This window comes from Antechinus flavipes, chromosome 2 (genome assembly GCF_016432865.1).
Source record: "Antechinus flavipes isolate AdamAnt ecotype Samford, QLD, Australia chromosome 2, AdamAnt_v2, whole genome shotgun sequence".
NCBI lineage: Eukaryota > Metazoa > Chordata > Mammalia > Dasyuromorphia > Dasyuridae > Antechinus > Antechinus flavipes.
The window spans coordinates 207,416,239-207,440,551 of NC_067399.1; the positions used below are offsets into that span (position 1 = coordinate 207,416,239).

The following is a 24,313-nucleotide window of genomic DNA, read 5'->3' on the forward strand; positions in this document are numbered from 1 at the left end:
TCTAATTTGTATAGACAGAAGTTTTTTAGTAATGAGATCCAGGCCAAAAATATCAAAGCACTATTAAGTTTACAAATCTGTAGTTCAATTTATTCACTGATGATTACATGAGTGGCTCCCAAATTTTTGAATGTGTATTTGATCTGGCCCTGAGAAGAAAAAAATACAATACCAAAGCATTTAATTTAATTAAATAGGAGGTAAGAACAATCAAGCAAAGAGGCAACTCATAGCTTCATAATTGGTGTTAGAATTAGCATTACATTCCTGGTACCAACTAGAATTTAGAAATATAAACTTCTTGATTACAGTAGCAAATTAAGTATCAAATCCTAAAAGGTTAAAAAAAATTTTTCTAGTCAAAGCTGACTTGTAAACAAGGCATATGGGTTGCTGCTCCCCTGTGACTTGCCCCAACCTGCTTACTTAAGGAACACTTTTAGGTATCACTTAGGAAGGATGGGAAAGAAGTAAGTGGCAGCAATCCAGATTAAATATAAATGTTTGATTATCTACATCTTTGATTCTCCAAACAATAATACCTGAAATCTTAACAATAAATAAAATGATTAAAGAACATTCCCTGAAAAGTGAATTTGAGGGAAGAAATAAATCAATTCCTACTTTAAGTAATCTAAGAGACTACTACATCCTCGACATTGTGCTTAGTACTGGGAATACAGAAATATTTGTCTTTCAAACAGTCCCTGCCTTCAAAGAACTTACACAAGAAGCACCCAGAGAAAATCATTAAGGAGACTGAATTTACATATATAACAAATATAAGAGAACTAGCTAATTATTTTCAGAGAATAGAAATCCACTTATAATTTCATTGTACAATTTAATATATTTAACATAAAAATATGCATTCAGTGTCAGATTTTTAAAGGATCATGTCTAATTATATTATTTCCCTCTGAGTTCCCAGTTCAGAGTTGTATTTTTTGACTCTGTGGTAAACATTTTAGTTGTCAACTTAAATAATTGTATCTTAACAAGGCAATTTTCAGGGGAAATGCACCCTTTTTAACCACAGGGAGAGTTGCTCTAATTCCCTAATAATCAGAAAGATGAAAATCAAAGCAACTTTAAGATAGCATTTTATATGCCCATAAAATAAAAAGAAGAAATGGTTAAATTCAGTTTTAACACATGAAGAAAAAATAGCAGTCTAATGCAATGCTAATGACAACTACAGATCTGTACAATTTTGGGAATCAATGGTAATACACAATAAAATTCACAAAACTGATTCCATTTTATCTTTTGAGCCACTGCTAGTAATTTATGCTGATTATCATAAATAGGGGGAAAGGAAGCCTATCTTTACAAACTTATTCACAACTGTATTATTTATAATAGCATAAATTAGATACAACCTGTACTTCAATTATTAGAAAATGACTGAATCACATATTAATGCCATAGAATTTGATAGAAGAAAATACGGAAAGACCAAATGAATTGATTTACAAAATAAAATTGGCAGAACCCATATACCATGTACATAGTTACTTTTTTCAAATAATACTGAAGTCAAAAAGTAATGGACAGACTTGGAAGCATAGAGACAGAATATATTTTTCCATTTTTCCCCTGTTAATTTACTTGTTTTGATTTTGGTAAAAAGATAAATTGGTAATTGAAAATACATGTTATTGTAGGATTGTTTAATTATTTTTAAGAATTAGATTTAAAATAAAAAATGCCAAAGCATGTTCATAAAAATTGAATAAACCAGACAAAATGAAAAAATTGGTGTATTGGATTCCTTCAAACATTTTATTAAGTACCTATACACAGGGCATCGTATATGGAAAGATAATCAAGGATTCACAATCTTACCCATTTGAAAATAATAGCACCTTAAGGTAGTAAAGCACTTTCAAGTCTCCAAAAGTGTTATATATGTTCTTACATTTGTATTAATGATCTTGTCAGGTGCTTAAGTATTATCTCCATCTTAAAAGATAAAGTAATTGAAAGCCTAGACCTCATAAGCAGAAAACCCAAGTATTCTGACTCCAAATCCAGTGTATTTCCTATTACATCATGATACAATTGTGGAAATTACAAAAACCAGTATTTCAAAATTTCTGTTACTCATGTAAATACAAATTTGGTATATGTATATCAGTACTACTATCCTTTGGTAGATCTAGTTTTGTTAAGCCGTTTTCTGCTTTTTATTTTCTTATTTTGCAAACTCTTTTCAATTTTTTAGTTGGGAGATATAAAACTCAGTAATTTTCTTTTAAAAAAGGAATTTATTGTAATTTTTTTCCTTTCCCATCTTAAAACCTTTTTCTCCAAAGAATATCCATAAACTCTCTCTGGTTGGTAGGTTACCTCAGAATCTCCACCAAAAGCCAAATACACCAATGCATCAGAGCCTTGGGTGCCATGTAATTACTTAAGGAAGCAACTGAGGAATAATGCTACTTTTGGACTGGCTATGAAGTAACTATTTGGAGATAGCCAGATTAAGGCAATATAGTGACAGTTAGGTAGGAATGACAAACTGCATACCATTTAAAATTCTCAGGCTTGTATAGTATCCTTTCTCTGTGCTATATTTGTATTGTGTTGTAAATCAATACAACATTCTAAAATGAATCCAAAAGGAAACTATGATGCAAAAATGATCAAAAATAGGATCAGTACTACCTATGAAGTAATAACCCAAAGAATACCACAAATATCCTCAATAAAAACTGCTTTCCAATAATCAAATTTTTAGCAATTTATTCTGAAGGTTGATTTTAAGACAATGTGAAAAAAATAAAAACAAAGAATATGCTCATTAAATAAGTATGTTCATTAAATAAAGAATAAGGGAAGTATGTTCCCTTCTGGAGTTACTGAAACAAGATTTGTGGTCCTGAAGATTCATATACTTTCAAAAGAAAAAAAAAGGAATCATGGCAATATAAATTGCCTCTTAATCATATATATATCTACAGTAACAACCAAATTATTTTATTCTTTTCCCGAAATTAGTTTCGATCCTCAAATTGTGACTTGTTTTTTAAAAGATACGATGCTAGAAATTCAATGGGATTTGGAGGTCTGAAAAGAAAAAAGAGATTCAAGATTTAGAATCAATTCTAGATGTATCTATTCAAGGAGATTATTATAAAAACAACATTGTTTTATTGATCTATAATAACCAATTTAACACCATTTCAGAAAAAATTTCTTACCAAAATTCAAGCAAAAGGATGTCTTTATTTTACTTCATTGTAACACAAGAAAATCATTCATTTCTTTGGAAAATAGCAATGTATTTCTCTAAATTTAAAATGATCTACTATTTAGGTTTTCAACTTCACTGCTAATTAAAATGTAATATTTTATATTTCAATTTACACATGAAAAGGCATCATGTGTAATATTAAAAACTGTGTTAAGAACCAAAAAAACTTGGGCTTTCATCTCACCTCTAATACATGTTCACTTGTGACCTTAAACCTCTGAAGTTTTCTAGACAACTTCCTAAAACTATAAGATGCATTATTAGAGGAGGATTCTTCGCTGAGACTTCTTAAAGGAAAGAAATTCCAGGTCCATTCAATATCCCTATCCCATAAATACCATGGGAAAGCTTCATGACTATAAAGTAGTAAGATGGGTTTTTCAAATATATGTACAATGAGTCATACATCTTAATGCACATTAATCCCTTCAAAGTAATCATTGGATATGGCTATATACAATTCCAGTGACAGTACCATTAACAAAAATATATCTGGAAACTTCTTCTATAGTTAACTTCCAGAGCCTGGTGTACACTTCAATATATACTAAGTAGAAGCAAGTGTTCACCCTGTAAATGTGTTTTTTGATTTTAGAAACAAGGCAAAACTTACTCAGAGAGAAGTCTCATGAGTAAATGAGTAATTAAGCTGGAAAATATCATTTGTAGTTGAAAAAAGAAGTTATAAAATAAAAAGGCTGGTTTTCTTTTGTATCTGATAAATAGTTCTGAAAGCAAAAGTCAAGATCCAAAAATGATTTAAATAAATGAATTCAAAAATACTTATTAAGGGGAGATCCAAAAGGCAAAAAAGGGAGGCCTAACCCTAAAAAAAAAAACCTTACTTTCTGTTGGAGAGTTAAGAAAGACCTCTTGAAAGTATTGGTATCTGAGCTGTACTGTGAAAGAAGCCAGGAATTCCATAAGATGAAAGTGAGGAAGGAGTATGTGAAGGGACTGAGGAAATAACATCTTCAGAAAATCCTAGAAAGCCAATGTGGATGGAATGGAAAGTATGTGACAAAGATTAACATGATATACAACTGTAAAGTAAAATGGGAAAGCCAGATTATGGAAGGCTTTAAATTTAAACACCAAGTTTTGGAATTTGTATTTAATCCTATGGCAATAACAGAACCACTAATAATCTTTGAGAGAGGGAAGGTTGGTGTGACATAGTCTGCGTTTTATGAGTATCATTTTGAAAGTTATTAGAAGGAAAAGACTAGAATCCAATAAAAAGAGGAACTGATCAAAGGGGCCAGCTCTCAGAGGAAAAAAGAAGGGTTGGAATCAAGAACATAATTGGAGGAATTAAGATTGTGGCCTACCTTCTTATCAAGAACTTGAGGAGAAGAGCAAATGGTGTTTTGAAGTTTTTAAGTACAAAGTGTGGAATTTCATAATGGATAGCCTCTTTTTTCTCAGCAGAACAAAAAAGTAGGTCCTCTGCTGGGAGAATTAGGTAAAGAGTAGTGACTATAGTTTGATAAGAGGGAAAAGGTTAGAATAGTCATGAGGGAGACTATGATAAAATTACTCAAGAAAAAACTGCTACATAAGCAGTGAGGGTACAGCTGAGATAATATATTTGTAATGAAGCCGGCCAGCAATTTGTGATTTTCTCCAGGAGTGCTCCACCAGGAGAAAGTGGATGGTAACGTTTACCAGGGTTTGGTTCTGTCACGGTAAGAGGGTCTACAGGCTCAAAGAACAAAAGACATGCAACAGAGAGTGGCTGAAAATGTTTTAACTCACATCAAGAATGTGTAAGAACTGGAAAAGTCATTATGAGGATTAAGTTATAATATTGATTAGAAAAATGCAAATTAAAACAACTCTGAGGTACCACGTCACATCTATCAGGTTGGCAAAGATGACAGGAAAAGATAATATAAATGTTGGAGGGAATGTGGGAAAATTGGGACACTCATACATTGTTGGTGGAGTTGTGAAATGATTCAACCATTCTTAAGAGCAATTTGGAACTATGCCAAAAGGGCTACCAAACTGCATTGATCCAGCAGTGTCTCTATTAGATCATAATAAAGGGAAAAGAACTTACATATGCAAAAAATATTTGTGGCAGCCCTTTTGTTGACAAGGAACTGGAAACTGAGTAGTTGTCCATCAGTTGGAAAATGGCTGGATAAGTTATGATATACGAATGTTATGGATATTACTGTTCTATAAGAAATGATCAGCAAGATGATTTCAGAGAGGCCTGGAGAAACTTACATGAACTGATGGTCTGTTAAGTGATTAGAACCAAGAGAATATTGTACACAGCCACAAGATCATGTGATAATTAACAATGTTGGATATGATTCTTTTCCACAATGAGGTAATACAGGCCAGTTCCAATAGACTTGTGATGGAGAGAGCCATCTGCACCAGAGAGGATTGTGGGGATTGAAGGTGAATTTCAACAATATTTTCTGCTTTTAGTTGTTGTTTGCTTGCTTTTTTTCTCATTTTTTTTTTACCTTTTTGATCTGATTTTTCTTCTGCAACATGATAAATGTGGAAATATATATAGAAAAACTGCATGTTTAACATATATTGGATTACTTGCTGTTGAGGGAAGTGGGTGGGGGGAAGGGAGAGAGAAATTTAGAACACTAAACAAGTTTTACAAGGATAAATGTTGAAAACTATCTGTATATATTTTGAAAATAAAAAGCTACTATTAAAAAAAAAAAGTGGGTTACAGGACACAGAAGATTCTATTTCACACTCCTTAGACTGGCAAATACCAGAAAGGAAAAATAACAATTGTTAGAAAAGATGTGGAAGAATAAAAACAATAGAACTGTGAATTAGTTCAACCATTTAGGAAAACAATTAGAAACTATACACATATCCTTTGATCCAACAATATTGCCATGAAGTACATTATCACATAAACAAGCACCTCAAATTTGGCATGTCCAACACAAAACTTGATATATTTTCCATTAAATTCATCCTTTTCCAAACATTCATTTCTGTTGACAATACCAAAGATATGAGGGCAATGTACAAGAATGTTTAAGAGCAGTATTTTTGTTGTAGCAAAGAACTACAAATATATGAATGTAATGAAATATTATGGCACCCTAAGAAAGGATGAATATAAGATTCAAAGAAATGAACTGAGACAAAGTAAAATGAACAATATGAATCAAGGAAAAAGCATTTTTAAAGTACTATTATTATTGTTTTGGTTTTTGTTTTTTGCTGAGACAATTAGAATTGTCTTGCCCAGTTGCCCAGGGGTCACACAACTGTGAACTGTTAAGGGTCTATGGTAAAATTTGAACTCAGGTTCTCCTGACTTCAGGGCTGCTGCTCTATCCACTGTGCCACCAGCTGCCCCAATTATTAAATATTATTAAGTACTGCTTATACTAAGCACTGTTGATATAAATAGAAAAAGTAAAAAGATACTTGCTCCCAATAATTTCAAACTCTAATAAAAGAATTATAAGAGATAATTCAATTACAAGGCAAATGCAAAGACCTGAAAGTCTTAAAGACATATTGCTCAGAATAGCTTTAGGTGAAGCAAGAGAAACTGAAGAGGCTGTGGTTGAAGAGATGCATTTCAAAGATCTGAATGAGGGAAGTGGAATAATTACAGATTATAATTATATCAGGGCACAATCATGCTTCTCTGTATAGATAAGATAAGTCAGAGAAGCTGAGGGGACTAATGAACTAGAAAGCCAGGGTATTTGAGCCTTGATTAATATGTAAATTGAGTCATTCAAGTGTGAAGCAAGGGTTAAAATGAAAAGGAAGATGATAAAATAGAGACAACATTCTGAAATAAGTTTAAAGCTTCAAAAAAGATGACCACATTAAAGGAGACCATATCCATTTGGATGTATAAATTAGTCTCATTACTTTATAGTCATTTCTTATACCACTGTTTTACACTGGGAAAATTTTAAATATTGCAAGCCAAAATTTCCTATTGGGACACACAAAGTTTACTATTAATATCTCATCATTTTATCATTATTATACCATAATTTATTATATTTCAGAAGTATAAATATCTGGATCTGAGTCCAATAATGGCACATTTCATTTATGTGAAAACATGGTATATTATACTAACATCTGATCTACATTGGCCCTAAGATATTATGACTTGAAATATCCATTTGCTCTAACTAAAAAAGCAAATTAACATGTTTTACATTGTAAACAACCCAGACTTTTATTTTACTTAAAATCAATTTATTGAAGTTATTTTTAACTTTAAAATTTTGGTTTTTATCATTCAGAAACATTCTTCAAAACTTTAACATATAATAAAAGTATCTATATAAAAATCAAAAGAAATATCTATGCATTTATTATATTAGAACTATACTTGACAGAAGTAATTACAACTTGCAAATCTATACTAAATACTAGATAATACTCACCTCTTCAAAATTGAAATAAATTCCTAAGTTGTACTATGGAAAACTTTCAAATTTATTTCTGGCAAATTTTAAATTAGAACATAAAGGACATTAAAGTGATAACTAACTTTATCAGCAAAAATATCTTTTCCAATGCATCTACTTACCTAAAAAGAAATCAATTAGTTGTAAGTTATGGAAAAATAAAAAAGCAAAAAAAAAAAAAAAAATAAGTGGCAAATGAAGATGGTTTATAATTTTACTCTAATTTTACTCTGCTTGCTTTACACGCAACAGTAATATGCAAAAAAAAAATATATATATATACATATATATATTTACTATAAAATGAAATGTAAATCATAGTCAAAGCAACAAATACTAGACTAAATCTAGTAGTCACTTTAGGCCCTCAGGTGACTTGATTGAAAAATAATAGCATAAGTGGATTATTATCAGTGCTACTCCTTGAATCCTCTTCCTATCACTGTCCCAGAGAATACCCAGGACAAATATAACTCCAATGGTAACAATGGCATCTCTCTAAATACCAAATCTTTTCACAATTTCCCTTCCAATCTTTCTTAAAGACCTATAAAGTATCCAGGAACAGGAAAGGGAAAGAAATGGCATGGAATATCATACCCAAATTAGCTCTAGATTGATTTGAATACCTAGAAAAGGGCAGTTCTAAGAACAGGACTCAAAATTTATCATCTATGTTCTTCTCCACCTGGACTCAACTTCAAGCTTAAAATTACTTACAATGTATAAAATTGTTTTTGAAATGTGAAAAACTTAGTTACGTATATAAAGTACTTTAAAGAAAAAAATAATTCATTCGCAAAAGGACTAAAAATCAGATTGCATGTTATCTCACCTTTCTTTTGCAAGCACAGCAAGTCCCTGTAATAAAATAGGTACAACAGTCTGATCCAAGTAGGCACGAGTTGGCAATGATTGAAGGTCCACCTTCTGTTTTGATGACTTTTCTGCATTAATCTTCTCATTTTCCACTATTCGCTAATAAATTAAAAAATAATGTAGTATCAATCTGACACATTAAATTATCTTGAATTACCAAAAAAAAAAAAAATCCACTAAGGAACAAGTATTTCAAAGCAGATCAATCAAGAAACAAACTTTTTCAATTGTAGCATTTCAAATCTCTCTTTACCAAGGACCTGCTCAAATTTCTCTCACCAAATTTCATTCAGGTTACTTCTGGCCTTATGCCTCATAACTACTAATCATTTATCTTCCTAATATCATCAGACTTTAAAAATTTTTTTTAATTGTCTCTTATCTCAAACAAATATTCCTTCTTTTTTTCATTAAAATATATTCTTATAACTCTTACTCAACCTCTCTACCTTGCAACATCTCTCAAACTCAAATACATTTTTAAATCAATTTTCTAAACACTGGAATCTTTGAAATTCTCAATTTGTTGTGTTTGCAATTAAATATTTTAGAAATTGGGAGAGTCATAAAAGCCAATGTTTGAAATATATTACCTGTTTATTAAAAATTATCTGTTTTATATATACACATATATATACAAAATATATGTAAATACTTTTCTAGTTAAATTACTTTTTCCCAAGTTATAGCCAAACTGTATATAAAAGACAAATGAGACATTTTTATACTAATTATGTATGTTAAAAGAAAAAAAAGGAATTTACTACAAAGATCAGGTATCAACATAATATTAGCCATTTTTTTTCACTTTGGTTTTAAAACTTTCAACCAAATATTAAAATGCTCCTTGACTAACTAGTATTACAAAAGGATAAAGGGAAGGCACCATATGAGATTATAACATCTCCAACCCAATATTACATTAAAAAGTTATCATTTTTTAAAAAATGATAAATGGAGAAGGTAAAAACATGAACTATACCTCCATGTCTTAGAGAAGTTCAAGCAATGAACAACAGGCCCTCAAATAAAGAAACCAGAAATCATATTCCAGTTAACAGTGTCCTTGTCAAGAAAAATAGTAGCCAAAAAAAAATTGGTTTAAAATTCATTTATCAAATATTATGAAAAGATGACAAAAGACTTAAAGATGGTAATAAAAAACTGAGCAGTACTGCCTTCTTAATGAAAAATACACAGTTCTTACTGTACATAAATTGGACTTTTTGCAAAGAATGCTAAAAGAAATTTACATTCTAAAAACAAGTGAAAAAATTCCTTACATAAAGCAGAGGGACAATAAGATGTATGATTCAGGCAGTATAAACACTAGCAGGAAGCAGAAAAGCATCTCTAAGTTAATTCCCACATGTCCACAGACAGTGAGGGATTCTGTATCTCTTCCTATGTTCAATATTGATCCTTATTTATTCACCATGGCTGGCAGCAAAAATGCTCCAAGGGAAAAGTGAACCATCTCACAAGCCTAAGTCAAATAATTAGAAAATGCAAAAAAGGACAAAAACTGTCATCAATAATATGTGAACTTAGTCTTGCAATATTAACTGTGAACACCATAGTAAAGGTTGCAATCCACATAAAGGAGTATATAAAAGGCAGTGCTTGCATAAAGGTGACTTATCTGTGAAAAAAAGAGTAGGTACCATTATAACCATAGAGAAACTATTAACTATAGAGACAGAAACTAGATTCAGAAGAATATTCCCTTAATCTTGATAACAATTCAAGCCAAGGGTCAAAGATAATTTGAAGATAAAGACAAAGTATCCTGAAGGAACAAAGGCATTTATAGCAAGCAGGGGTTGGTTTTCATGATTTCAAAATTGTGCAGGATGTCATAATGAGTAAGGATCAGAAGAGGTTACTAGTGCAGATAATGAAGCAGCAAAGAAGTTCCCAGAATTCCTACAAAAAAAATAACAGATGAAAATCCTTGCTAACCAAAGGAAATCCTTAGATGAAACAATCTATTTTATTAATGAATTCTATCTTGAACTTATATGTTCGTGGAGGAAAAAGCTATGCCAGGACATAAAACTTCAAAAACTAGAATTGCCAATTTTCTTGGAGGGCACATTTCTGGGACTTGCAAATTAAAACCTGTTCTTATACACCACTCAGAAAATCCCAAAATGCTGAAAAAACTTAATAATAAATCACCCAAGTAAAACAATTATTTCCATTAATCCTAGGACATGGATAACCCTTATCAACTTTGAACAATAGTTTATGCACTGCTTCATTCCCTCCCCACCTGGATGATTTTACTGAAAATGCAGAAGTGTTTTACCTTCTCCTTAACACTACCTCACTATTACAACCTATGGATTAAGGAGTGATTGCAAACCTCAAGCCAGGATTATAATTTATGTACTACACGTGTTCTGGCAATTGTAGCCTTGGATGCAGATAAGGACACTGTAACACTGACACATTTCTGGAAGTCCTATAATATTTACCATGCAATCCAGAGTTCTGCTAAGGCATGGGAAGATATATCACAAATATGTATGAAGAGAGTTCAAAAAAAAGTTTGTTCCCAATTTTTATAGAGTTGAGAATGAGAAAACATTTGAAGAAATGAGAAACAAGATTATAAAATTAGCACAACTGGAGCTAGAAGTGGATGAGAATGATGTGGAGGTTGATTGTGAATCACAGAGGAAAAACTATCCAATAAGGATCTGATTGAGCTGCAAGCTGCAAAGATTGAATATAAAAGGGAAGATTCAGAACTAAAGGCCAAACCAAAAAAGGTTCACAATGAAACAATTGAGAGAATCATTTCATTATTTGAATTTATTTTTTTCTTGTATTGAAAGTTGGATCCAAATACGTCAAACATTAGTTGAGGTTTATAATCCTTCCTATAGTCAGAGATGAAGGGGAAAAAAAGAAAGCCACTGTCAAAATATCTCTCAATAGTTTCATTTTTTAAAAAAAGGCATACAAATTGGATCAAAGAGCAAATCAAAGAAACAATAGATAATTTCATTAAAGAAAATGACAATGAGATAACATGCCAAAATTTATGGGGCACAGCCAAAACCAAACTTAGGGGAAAATTTTTATCTCTAATTACTTACATCAATAAAATAGAGAAAAAGGAAATCAACGTATCAGACATACAACTAAGAAAACCTAGAAAAATAACAAATCAAAAATCCCCAATTAAAAACACTTGGAAATCCTAAAAATTAAAGGAAAGATTAATACAGTTGAAAAGAAGAAAACCATTGAACTAATAAATAAAACTAAAAGGAAAAACAATTTTTAAAAATTGGTTAATTTGCTTTAAAAGAGGAAAGAAGAAAATCAAATTACTAGTATCAAAAACAAAAGAGGTGAATTTACCACCAAAGAGGAAACACCAATTGTTAGGAATTACTTTGCTCAATAATATGCTAATAAACTTGAAAATCTAAATGAAATGAATGAATATCTACAAAAATATAAATTACTAGATCAACAGTAGAAACAAAATATTTAAGAAAAAGAACGTACATGTTCAAAAATGTTTGAAACAACTCTTTTTTGTAATGACAAGGAACTGGAAACTGAGAGGATGCCCAATAGTTGGTGAAAGGTTGAATAAGTAATGGCATATGGAATGTTATGGAATATTATTGTTCTGTAAGAAATGATTAGTAGGATGATTTCAGAAAGGCCTGGAGAGACTTATATGCAACTGATACTAAGTGAAACAAGTAGAACCAAGAGAACATTGTATATGGCAACAATAAAATTATGTGATAATCAATTGTGATGGATGTGGCTCTTTTCAACAATGAGGTGATTCAGGCCAATTCAAATAGATTTGTGATGGAAAGAGATGTCTGCATTCAGAGGGAGGATTGGGAAGACTGAATGTGAATTACAACATACCATTTTCACTTTTTTTGCTGTTGATTGTTTTCTTTCTCAATTTTTTCCTTTTTCATTTGATTTTTCTTATGCCGCATGATAATGATAGAAATATGTATAGAGGAATTGCACATGTTTAATATATAGGATTACTTGTCATTGAGGAGAGGGGGTGGAAGCAGGAAAAAAAAATTTGGAACACAAGGTTTTACAAGTGTGAATGTTGAAAATTATCTATTGAGTCTATCTGTCAAGACAAAGCCAAGAACTATATGAACATAATTATGAAACACTTTTCACACAAATGAAATCAGATCTAAACAATTGGAAGAATTGTGATCATAGACAGGCTGAGCCAATATCATAAAAGTAACAATTATACCGAACTTATTCTATTTATTCAGTGCCATACCAATCAAAATATCAAAAATTTATTTTTAGAGCTTGAAAAATTAACAACAAAATTCATCTGGAAGAACAAAAGCTCAAGGACATCAAGAAATCTATGGAGGAAAAAAATGGGAAAGAAGGTGGTCTAATTATATTCTAAAGTGATAATTCTCAAAACAATGGTACTACCCAAGAAACAGCATGATTGGGAAGGAGGGGGTAACTATATTTTAAAGTGATAATCCTCAAAACAATGGTACTACCTAAGAAACAGCATGATTGGGGAGGTAAGGGGAAAAGTAGACCCAAGATAGTGGAGAGTAGATCGCTCTTTGAGCTCTTCCTAGCTTTCCTCAAATCAAAACTAGATCAAGCCTCTGAACTGGTTTTGAGTGAAAGAACCCACAAATATTTGGAATATAACAAATTTTCAGCAGATATTTTGGAAGAACTTCAGAAAAGGTATGTTTCAATAAGGCATGGAGGAGATAGCTGAGCACAGGCACCCCGCAGGGACCCAGGCATGCCTATCAGGGAATTTACAGGAAGAGTCTTAACCAAAATACACCAGCATTAACTGCTCTGTCCTGAATCAAAAGCTAGTAGGTCAACAGAATAGGTGAGAGACATCCAATGCAACTACAAAAGGCAAATAGTGAGCCCTTGAAGCTCAAAATAACTCAGGACTTGGTCAAGTCCATCAAGCACAAGAAGGAAGCCAGCAGCACTCATCCCAGGGCAGTGTGAAACTCTTGTTACCAGTAGAGAAAGCTTCGGAAAATTTCCCCTTTTCCCTAAGAGCAGACCTCAACCTTTAAAAATGAGCAAAAAAAAAAAACAAAAAAAAAACAAAAAAAAAAACAAAAAAAAAACTCTCATCATAGATAGCTTTTATGGAGACAGAGAAGAACAGACCTCAAACTCTGAGGACACTAAAGACAAAATGTTTCCTAGTGAAGCCCCAAAGGTTGATATGAGTTGGTCTCTTTCTCCCAAGGCTCTCTTGAAAGAATTCAAAATGGATCTTAAAAGAGAATTAGAAAAAAAAAAAATGAGGAAAGGAAATGAGAATTTTGCAGGATAGTTTGGAGAAAACAGAAATTATCTGAAGAAAACTCCTTACAAAATAAGATTTAGTGAAATGGAAAAATAAAACATATCCTTGAAAAACAGAAATATCTGAAGAAAACTCTTTTAAAAATAGATATAAAGGGGGCAGCTAGGTGACACAGTAGATAGAGTCACCAGCCCTGAAGTCAGGAAGACCTGAGTTCAAATCTGGCCTCAGATCTTAACACTTCCTAGCTGTGTGACCTTGGGCAGCTCACTTAACCCCAATTGCCTCAAGGGAAAAAAAATTAGATATTGAGAAATGGAAAATTACACATAACTCCTTAGAAAATAGATTTGACAAAATGGAAAAATAAATCAACTCACTGAAAAGTAGAATTTGTGAAATAGGGAGGGAAAGCTAATGAACAAAAACAACTCATTTAAAAGTTCAATTAGCCAAATGCAAATGGAAATAATAAACTAACTGAAGAAAATAATTCACCAAAAATCAGAATTGAACAAATGGAAGTGAATGAATCAATGAGACATCAAAAAATCAAACAAATTTTTTTTAAAAATAGAAGAAAATGCAAAATACTCATTGGAAAAACATAACCTGGAAAACAGATCTAGGAGAGACAATCTAAGAATTATTGAACTTCCTGAAAATCAAAGCCACCTTTCATGAAATCAAGAAATAGCATGATGATCTTTCCCCCAAGAAGGCATCGAAGCCATTTCACTCCCCTATCCCCAAGACAGTAGCCAAGGCCAAAGCCATGAAGACCAAGAAGAATGTTGAAGGATGTCCATAGCCACAAAAAAAATAATCCAAACATCCTCTACCTTCCAGTGACCCAAGACTTCAAAAGCAGTCCAAACACCCTCAGAAAAGTACCCCTCGGAGAAACAAGCTTGATCACTATGCCATCATTAAGATTTTCTTGACTACTAAGACTGCTATGAAGAAGACTCTTCATTTCTTCATTATGGATGTGAAGGCCAACAAGCATTAGATCAAGCAGGCAGTAAAAAAGATGTATGATATTGGCATGGCCAAGGCCAATACCCTAATTCAGCCTGATTGAAAGAAAAAAGTCTATGTAAGCCTCGAGCTATAGACTGCAATAATCTGGATGTTGCCAACAAAACTGTAATCATCTAAACTATGTTCAGCTCTCCCATTTCACCTACAATAAAAATTCTTTCAGTTAAAAAGGATGGACATAAGGAAGGAAGGAAAGAAGGGAAAAAATAGCACAATGAATTAGTAGAACAGATTAAGTACAAATTACAAAATAATTATATCACAAATTACACGATCACAGTAATCCAATGTATGACAAATTCAAAAATCCAAGTTTCTGGAAGAAAAACTGCTGGGAAAACTAAAAAGCAGAATGTGGCAGAAAATAGGAATAGATAAACATCTTATACCATTTACCAAGAAAAGGTCAAAACAAGTACAGGATTTACACAGAAAAAGTGATACCATAAGCAAAATAAGAAAGCATGGAATAGTTTATCTGTCAGGTTGATAGATAAGAAAAGGATTTAGTACCAAAGAAGCTATAGAGAGCATTATAAAATGTAAAAGAGATGATTTTGATTAGAAAAATTGAAGTTTTTGCACAAACAAAATGAATACAACCAAAATACAAGCAACTGGGGGGGGGGAGAGGAGATTTGTAACAATTATCTCTGAAAAAGGACTCATTTATCAGATATATAGAGAATTGAGTTGAATTTATAAAAATGTAAGTCATTCCCCAATTAATAAGTAGTTAAAGATATAAATGAACAGTTTTCAGAATCAAAGTTATCACTAAGTTATATTAAAACAATGGTCTAAATCACTACTGATCAAAGAAATATACCTCACACATATTAGATTGGCTAAGATGACAAGAAAAGATAATGATAAATGTTGAAAGGGAAACTGGGCCACAACTTACTGTTTTGATAGAGCTGTGAACTAATCTAATTATCCCGGAGAACTATAGAAAGAACTAAAAATTGTGCATAATCTTTAATCTAGCAATATCACTGCTAGGTCTATATCCCAAAGATATCAAAGAGAGAGAGAGAGAGAGAGAGAGAGAGAGAGATAGAGAGAGAAAAGCACCTATTTGTATAAAAATATTTATAATAGTTCTTTTTGTGGTGGATAATAATTGGAAATCAAAGTGATGACTATCAATTAGAGGATGGCTAAACAATCTAGCATATTTTTGCAATGAAATATTGAGTGGATGCCCCATCAGTTCAGGAATGGCTGAGTAAATTATGGTATATGAATGTAATAGATGTAAAAAATGACAAGCAGAATGATTTCAGAAAAACATGGAAATGACTAATATGGAAATGTTTTACACAACTGCACATGTATTGATGCCAAGTGATGTGAGCAGAGCCAGGCGAACACAGTACCAGCAACTTTGTGCAATGACCAATTTTGATAAGACTTTGCTCTTCTCAGTAATACAATGAATTAAGACAATTTCAAAAGACTCATGATGGAAAATGCTATCCATACCCAGAGAAAGAACTATGGAGTCTGCTGAATGTAGATTGAAGCATACTATTTTCACTTTTATTTTTTGTTTTCTCTTTCTTGTGGTTTTTCCTTCTTGTTCTGATTCTTCTTTCAGAATATGACTAATGTAAAATGTTTTATATGATTGTACATGTATAATCCATATCAAATGGCTTGCTGTTTTAGGGTGAGAGGGGAAGAAGAACAAAATAGAAATCAAAATCTTATAACAGTGATGAAAACTATTTTTACATATAATTGGACAAAATTAAATACTATTAAGTGGGGGGGAGAAAAAATAGAAAACATCAACTTAAAAAAAAAAGAATTGCACAAGTAAAACATCTGATTGCTGTCTCAGGGGAAAGAGAGGAAGGGAGGGAAGGATGAGGAGAATTATAGAAAGTGGAATTAAAAACTTTAAATAAAAATGTTTGAAAAATTGGGATGAAAAAAAATATGCACTTGCAACCACTAGAGATAATATAAAGTGGATGGGGAAAAGACCACATACTATATACATGTTAACTTTATTATGTACTATTACACATATTTTTATCATAAACTTTACTTTTAACTTCACAATTCTATATAATTTAATTCTACATTTTAGTACATTTTGTGATTTACATAAAGGTATTATTTTGTTTTTTCCTTTATTATATAGGCTAAGTGAAGTCAATAGGTATATGAGTAAATTTGCATTATGTAAAATCCTTTTCCATAAAGATCTGAATGATCATTTATGCAAATTGAGAATTGTCTATACAGAGAAAATACTGAGAACTTGGTTCCAGATCAATACCATCATTTGTAGATGAAAAACAGATTATCAAGCCAACAAAATGGAACCAATGCATTTAAGTTTTGTCCTATTATATTTGAACCTATCCAACTAAGTACAAAATTAGCCGCATGAGAAAGCATCAATAACATCTAAGAAAATGAAGTCTCTGGGTTAAACTTGGGCCTTAGTTTCCCAATCTTCAATAAAACAGAGGGCCATATTAGGTAATCCGTAAAGTTCCTTTCAGCTCTAAAATCTATATTATTCTAATTCTTTAATTCAAAAAGCAGCTGAATTCATTTCCTCATTCATCAAGCATTTGTTATAATCCACTCTAGAAGTCACTTGATTTTTAAAATAGTCAAGAATGTATTTTTAAGATGTCTCAAAAAAGGGAATATCTCAAAGAAATGGAGATTATTTAAATGCTTTGACAATCCACCCCCCCAAAAAAGGCAACCAAGAATTCATCACCAACCAACCAGTCATCATTATGTGTCTGATTTTTAATCTTACTGTATTTGTTACAATAGTAATATATATGTATGTATATGTGTAATATACATATACACACATATATACAGATCAAGAATATCCTAGATAATTCTAGATAGAAGAGGATAGTTTTTATAGATATTTTCTATCATGGATCAATTTTTCAGTAAAAAATACAAGCCTGTTTATTATTTAAATATTTCAGACAAGAAAAAATTGTCACAAAGGCTCTTCTCAAAAAAAAGATATCTTAATAATATACAAAACTATAGATACAAATACAGAGATAGACTTGTTTAATGATCCACTGATAACAGGGTAACTATAAAAGATTCATGCCCAAACAAAATGCTCACCAGTGTCCTGAAAAATGTCCTGCAGAGATTACAATGAAAATAATATAGCTGACATTTAATAAGTACTTTAAGATTTGCAAAATGGTTTCCTCATAATCACCCTGGGAGATAAGTAATAAAAATACTATTATTTCATATTCTAAATTAAAAAACTCCTTACTGGTATGTATATATGTGTGTGGATACACACATACACACAAGTGAACAATTAACTGAGCCAGGAACTGAGTAAGAAATACATGGCTGAAGCATATATAAGAAATTACAAGTACTTTTAATTGATTAAATTAATACAAAGGTCCCATCGCTGCTATATTAATATTCTCTTAGTAATACTATTTAACAATGAATTGTAGAACTTGATCTCATGTGAATCAAAATTCCAAGAACCTCAAATGGCAATAAAAAATACAATCATGGATGCCCATCAATTGGAGCATGGCTGAATAAATTGTGGTATATGAATATTATGGAATATTATTGTTCTGTAAGAAATAACCAGCAGAAGGACTTCAGAAAGGCCTGGAGAGACTTACATGAACTGATGCTGAGTGAAATGAGCAGGACCAGCAGATCATTATACACTTCAACAACAATACTATACGATGATCAATTCTGATGGACGTGGCCATCTCTAGCAATCAGATGAACCAAATCAGTTCCAATGGAGCAGTAATGAATTGAACCAGCTACACCCAGCAAAAGAACTCTGGGAGATGACTAAAAATCATTACATAGAATTCCTAATCCCTATATTTTTGTCCACCTGCATTTTTTATTTCCTTCACAGGCTAATAGTACACTATTTCAAAGTCTGATTCTTTCTGTACAGCAAAATAACTGTTAAGACATGTATACTTATGTTGTATTTAATTTATACTTTAACATATTTAACATGTATTGGTCAACCTGCCATCGAGGGGAAGGAATGGAGGGAAAGAGGGGAAAAAGTGGAACAAAAGGTTTGGCAATTGTCAATACTGTAAAATTACCATGCATATAACTTGTAAATAAAAAGCTATCTAAAAAAAAAAAGTACACTCATACTTATTACCAACAATAATCATCACTTACAGGTTATCACCTAAAACATATCTAGGACACAAGAGGCCAGAAAAAGAGATGTGCTAGTCATGTAGTAAAAATGAGAGGCAAAAGACCTGGTTGCTACAGTGGTATCCTAGGGATATTATAAGAGGTAGAAAAAGGGACTCTAGAGTAGTCTGTATGAAAAATTTATAGAAACATGTGGAAAAGAACTGTTTAAGCTGAGCACACATGGAAGGATTGCAGTGTGCATTAATGAGAAAATATCTAATGACAGTGTAACAAATATAAACTACATTTCACAAAAACTGTATTTGGGCTCAATTTGTAACAAAGATACTACTGATCATTATATATGAATTTAACAATTTAAAAATGCCTCTCCTTTCTCTCTTTCATAAATTCACCTCTACATTCTACACCAAATTTCTGGACTACATTTTATATATCTAAACTCAGAAAATGGTGAAGTCATTGTAGTTGGGTCTCTTTGCTCTATGACAAAAACTATCATCTTTGTAAGCATTACATTAGTTATATTGCTACGTACTAACTAGACCTTGAAGAAGTGAAAAAGCTAAGAACATATCATTTATTTATGCCAAAAAGTATAATGCATTATATATTTTAATAAAGCTGAAACTAAAACTTCAAATAGGAAATATAACTGCCAAGTAGCCTAAAAAAGATATATATTAAATTTTAAGAAATTCCTATCACTAACTATATTTTAGTTATAACCTTAAGTTCATGTATTTCAATATCTCACAAAATAAAGAATGTGAGGTTGTGCCTTCAGCTCAAATCATTTGTGAAGGAACTGAGTACTGGTACCTAGGAATGTGTCTCTTGGTACAAAAATAAGCAAACTATGTTGCCTCTACATCTGAGATGATCCAATAGTGCATTAAAAAAAATATATTCTATACTGCTAAAAGTGGTTGATCTAATTCTTCATCAATACCAAAAAACCAGCACAATCTATGTAAAACCATAACTAGTATTTATATACCTTTTCATATTTGCAAAGCACCTTACAAATATCTCATTTTTATCTTTATGGCAATCCTGGGAAATTAGTACTAATGATCCCTATTTTGCAGGTGAATAAACTGAGGCAGAAAGCATTTAAGTAACTTGTCCAAGGTCACAATGCTAGTTAAGTGTCTCAGGGTGGATTTGAACTCAGGATTTCTTGATTCCCAAGTCCAATATTCTATCCACTGTGCCAAGTAACTTTTAATATTGATCACAAAATTTCAGGAGTCAGAGGATCCAAGAGCTCTGTTATTAACTACCTGTGTGACTTAAGTCATTTCACCTTTCAAGCCTCAGTTCCCTCATCTGAAATCAAAGAACAAACACTAAGTGCCAAATAACATGTTAAGTGCTAGAGACAGAAATAAAAACAAAACAAACAAATCTTGCCACAAAAGACTAACATTCTAAAAGGAAAAGGCAATATAGAGGAATGGTTGTCAAAGAAGAGTGCTTTGGGCAGTGAAGGCAAAAGAATGTTAATTGGCTATTTTCTAAAATTCCTTCTGGCTCTAAATTTTCTATCCTACTAATAGCTCTAGACAATGTACTAGATATCTCATCAAAGCCAATTTTGACAGTAGGAGAATTTGGAGAGTGCTTTTTCAATCTTCATTTAAATCCCACTGGCATCACATCCACAAGTTCTGAAATGCATTTCTCCTTATTTCCAAGAAATGTCCCTTTCTTCTTTCACTGACTTAACTTTTAAATAATAATTAATCTCTTATTTTCCATGAATTTTTTTAAGTACCTTCCTCTGGTCATTTTACTTAAAAAAATTTTAAGCACCTACCATATGCAAGGGAAAATCCCCTTATTATTAACATAATGATACATCATAATTTTGCACAGCAAAAATAAAATTTTAAAGTATATAATAATTTACATATAACTTATACACAAATCATATATTAATGCTAAAAGGATGCTCCCTTGCTTATTACATAGAAATATGTATGTAAACACACAATGCATATCTATACAGATATGTATACATAATACATATAATAATGCACATATGTATGTATATCTGCAAACACATAAAATATGTATATTATATACTGGAAAATAAAAGGAGGCATTACATATGTGCCTCCTTTTGTTTTCTATTAAAGTTAAGCATATATATCTCCATTGTGAATTTACCTTCCCCCGTCATCCCCCACATTATATTCTTTAATGCCTGGAACTGTTTCTGTTTTCTCTGTTACATATCCCCAACTAAAATAATGCTTGGCACATAGTAGCCTCTTTGTGAATGCCTGTTGAATTGAATTAAATGTATCCCAAGAGCAGCTCCTATATCATTCTGTATTTGTTAGCCAATTAATAAATATTGACTAGCAACTACATGAATCAACAGAGACAACCTTTTGATTACTTAAATAAAAAGAAATGAAAAGTTCAATCAATCAACAAGCATTTATTACACACTAAATGCTAACCATTATGCTTGGTGCTGTAGGCATGGAAAAAAAAAGAGAGAGAGAGAGAGAGAGAGAGAGAGAGAGAGAGAGAGAGACAGTCTGTACCCTTAAAGGGCTTACATTTCATCAGGGTTTGAACCGAGAGGATAAATAAAAGTAAATACAAAGTATATGCAAGGTAAATACAAAGTAATTTTCAGGGAGCTCTAGTAACTAAAAGGATTAGAAAAGGCTTTATGTTGGCAACAGCACAAGAACTGACAGTAAAAACTCACCACTACTGCCGACCAAAGTAAACTGGCCAACTTGGGAAATATTTTCTTCAGTCTGATTTTAACAAACGTATTTTATAGATGCAAAAGAAGTTAGCTATACTATCTACTATACAGCAGAGAATCCAATGCAATAAAAGCAAAGTGTCAGTAAGATTAAAACATCAAATATATACCATCACCAGTATTCAGGAGTCCCTCTTTGCAACTCTCAACAGGAACAAAACAAAAACAAACAACAGCATTCCCGATTACAAGCAGAACACAAGTATTACTTGTCGGTAAAAGAAGTAAAGTTTGTTACCTCGACGTTTTCTGTGAGGCCATACTCGGAGTGAGGATTTTCTGAAACCTACAAGACAAGACAAGGATCAGGGTACAGCCCCTCGGCCCGCGACGACCCCGCACCCCCTCTCCCTGCAGGCCCCCAGGTACCGGCGTCTGTCCCTCCAGCAGCTGTTCTGACTCCATGACGCGGGCCCTGCAAGTGGCCGGCACGGGACGCGAGTCTGGAGAAACAAGGAGAGCCCCGCGTCAGTTACCACCGAAGAACGGGGGAGAAGAAGGGGCTAGGACTGGAGAAAAGGGAAGGGACGGGACCGGGGACAGATCCCAGCCGGAGCCCCAGGACGGCCCGCGGAGCTGGCCACCGGAACGCGAGGCCGCCCGCCCACCTGCCCGGAGCGGCGCGGGAGGCAGCGCACCGCCCCGGGCCCCGGCTACAGAAAGGAGCTCGGAGGGAAAGACGCTCGTTACCGCGTTCAAGTCGAACCGCGCCCAAAAGCCTTGCACCGCACCTCCGTCTCCCTACGGCAAACCGCTCGGGCCGGCCGTAAAGCAAGGACGTCGCACGAGTGCCGCGCCTGCGCAGATCCCAATTCCCACAGAGCTGGCTGCAGAAAGGAGAGCGGTTAAGGAAACTGCTTGTCCCGGGGTCCCCGTTACCCTTCCCGCCGCGGGGGGTCGCCCCGAGAGCATGACGAAGAATAAGTTATCCTGGGGCCCCTGGCAAGGCGGGCTGGTCAATGCAGCCGCCCAAGAAACGGACCAGGAGCCCCGCGTTGTCTCGGGAGGCATCATTCTGCTAACCCTCCTCTTTTCCTCTCATGCTGCGCTTTGATTACCCACCCCCCAATCCTCAAGAGTTAATACTCTCTCGAGCCAAAATACATACACACATACATACATTTATATATATATATATATATATATATATATATATAGGCTTCTCTGTGTACGTATGCACACGCATGGATACACTAGAAGGGACTATTTCTTTTTCTTTCTTTTTTACCTTTTGTGTAATCCACTTAATATGTTTGTCCAATTGAAACTCTCTCCCCGCCAAAAAAAAAAAAAAAATCAGCTAATAAGTTCGCGACTAGTTAAAAAGTGGAGAGACTAACAAAGATGTTATATTATGGATCTGATTCTCAGTAAAAGAGAGGAAGTGGTGGAGTAAATTAGTCAATCAATATGGATTAATCACCACCTATGTGCAAGGCACTGTGCTAAGCCCTGATGATACAAAAAGAGGCAAATGACAATGCCTGCCCTCCATGGTGCTTATAATTTAGTGGTGGGTCACATGCAAATAAATATATACACATAAGCTATGTTCAAAATAAATGGATGTTTATGGTGTCAGACTTCTGACCCCATGGACTACAGTAGACACACTGTTCTCCAGTACTTCTTGAAGTCTATCCAAATTCAAATATTTTTTTCCACCATACTATCGATCTCATCTTCTGCCATTCCCTTTTATTTTTGCCGTCAATCTTTACCAACATCAAGCACTCTTCCAGTGTCATTTCTTCTCATAATGTGACCAAAGTAGTTAAGGTTCAGCTTCAGTATTTGACCTTCCAGTGAGCAATCTGAATTCATTTAAAATTGAGAAAAATTTAGAAATCATAAAAGAAACTCATCATAAAGTTTGGCACAGGAGAGAAAATTAGAGCATAGTCTGATGTATTCCCCAAATCTGGGGAAATTAGATTTCAAAAGTTTCAGTGTAAAAATAAGTAGAATCCCAGGAGCTAGATGGCACAGTGGATAGAGCTACCAGCCCTGAAGTCAGGAGGACCTGAGTTCAAATTTGACCTCAGACACTTCACCCTTCCTAGCTGTGTGACCCTAGGAGAGTCACTTAACCCCAACTGCCTCAGTAATAAATAAATAAATAAGTAGGATCACATGCTAAAGGACAAGTCAGTCCAGTCCAGGAAAAATTATGTATGCTCAAAAACTGTAATAAGAGCTTTTCAGGGTCACTAGTAAGTATTTGAGTTTGATTTAAACTCTGGTCTTCCTGACTCCAGAGCCAAAACTCTCTGTATTATATCTTCTATCTGATAAGTGGAAATTTCCTAACTCAGATGAACTATGTCCTTGTGAAGAGGGGACCCTGGAACTTTGAATATCCTTGAAGGAGAAAATCT

At 33.2% G+C, this 24,313-nt stretch overlaps 1 protein-coding gene and 1 pseudogene across 1 annotated transcript; one reads left to right on the forward strand and one right to left on the reverse strand.

Annotated features, from left to right (window-relative positions):
* Positions 1-1,758: 1,758 nt before the first annotated feature.
* Positions 1,759-22,713, reverse strand: DPY30 (dpy-30 histone methyltransferase complex regulatory subunit). The gene is made up of 5 exons (XM_051976119.1): positions 22,626-22,713; positions 22,305-22,378; positions 22,174-22,221; positions 8,537-8,679; positions 1,759-3,072 (listed from the first exon to the last, which is right to left on the reverse strand). Exons 2-5 carry the CDS (start codon positions 22,338-22,340, stop codon positions 3,000-3,002), a joined length of 300 nt encoding a protein of 99 aa, XP_051832079.1. The 5' UTR covers positions 22,341-22,378; positions 22,626-22,713; the 3' UTR covers positions 1,759-2,999.
* Positions 13,131-15,989, forward strand: LOC127552276 (60S ribosomal protein L23a-like; annotated as a pseudogene).
* Positions 22,714-24,313: the final 1,600 nt, after the last annotated feature.

Excerpts from the sequence above, each read along its gene's own strand:
- DPY30 (XM_051976119.1), bottom strand. The coding sequence starts at position 22,340 with ATGGAGTCAGAACAGCTGCTGGAGGGACAGACGCCG. Across the intron at positions 8,680-22,173 it reads GCCTCACAGAAAACGTCGAG|CGAATAGTGGAAAATGAGAA; the intron begins GTAACAAACTTT and ends TTAATTTATTAG. Across the intron at positions 3,073-8,536 it reads GCTGTGCTTGCAAAAGAAAG|ACCTCCAAATCCCATTGAAT; the intron begins GTGAGATAACAT and ends TTTTCTTTTCAG.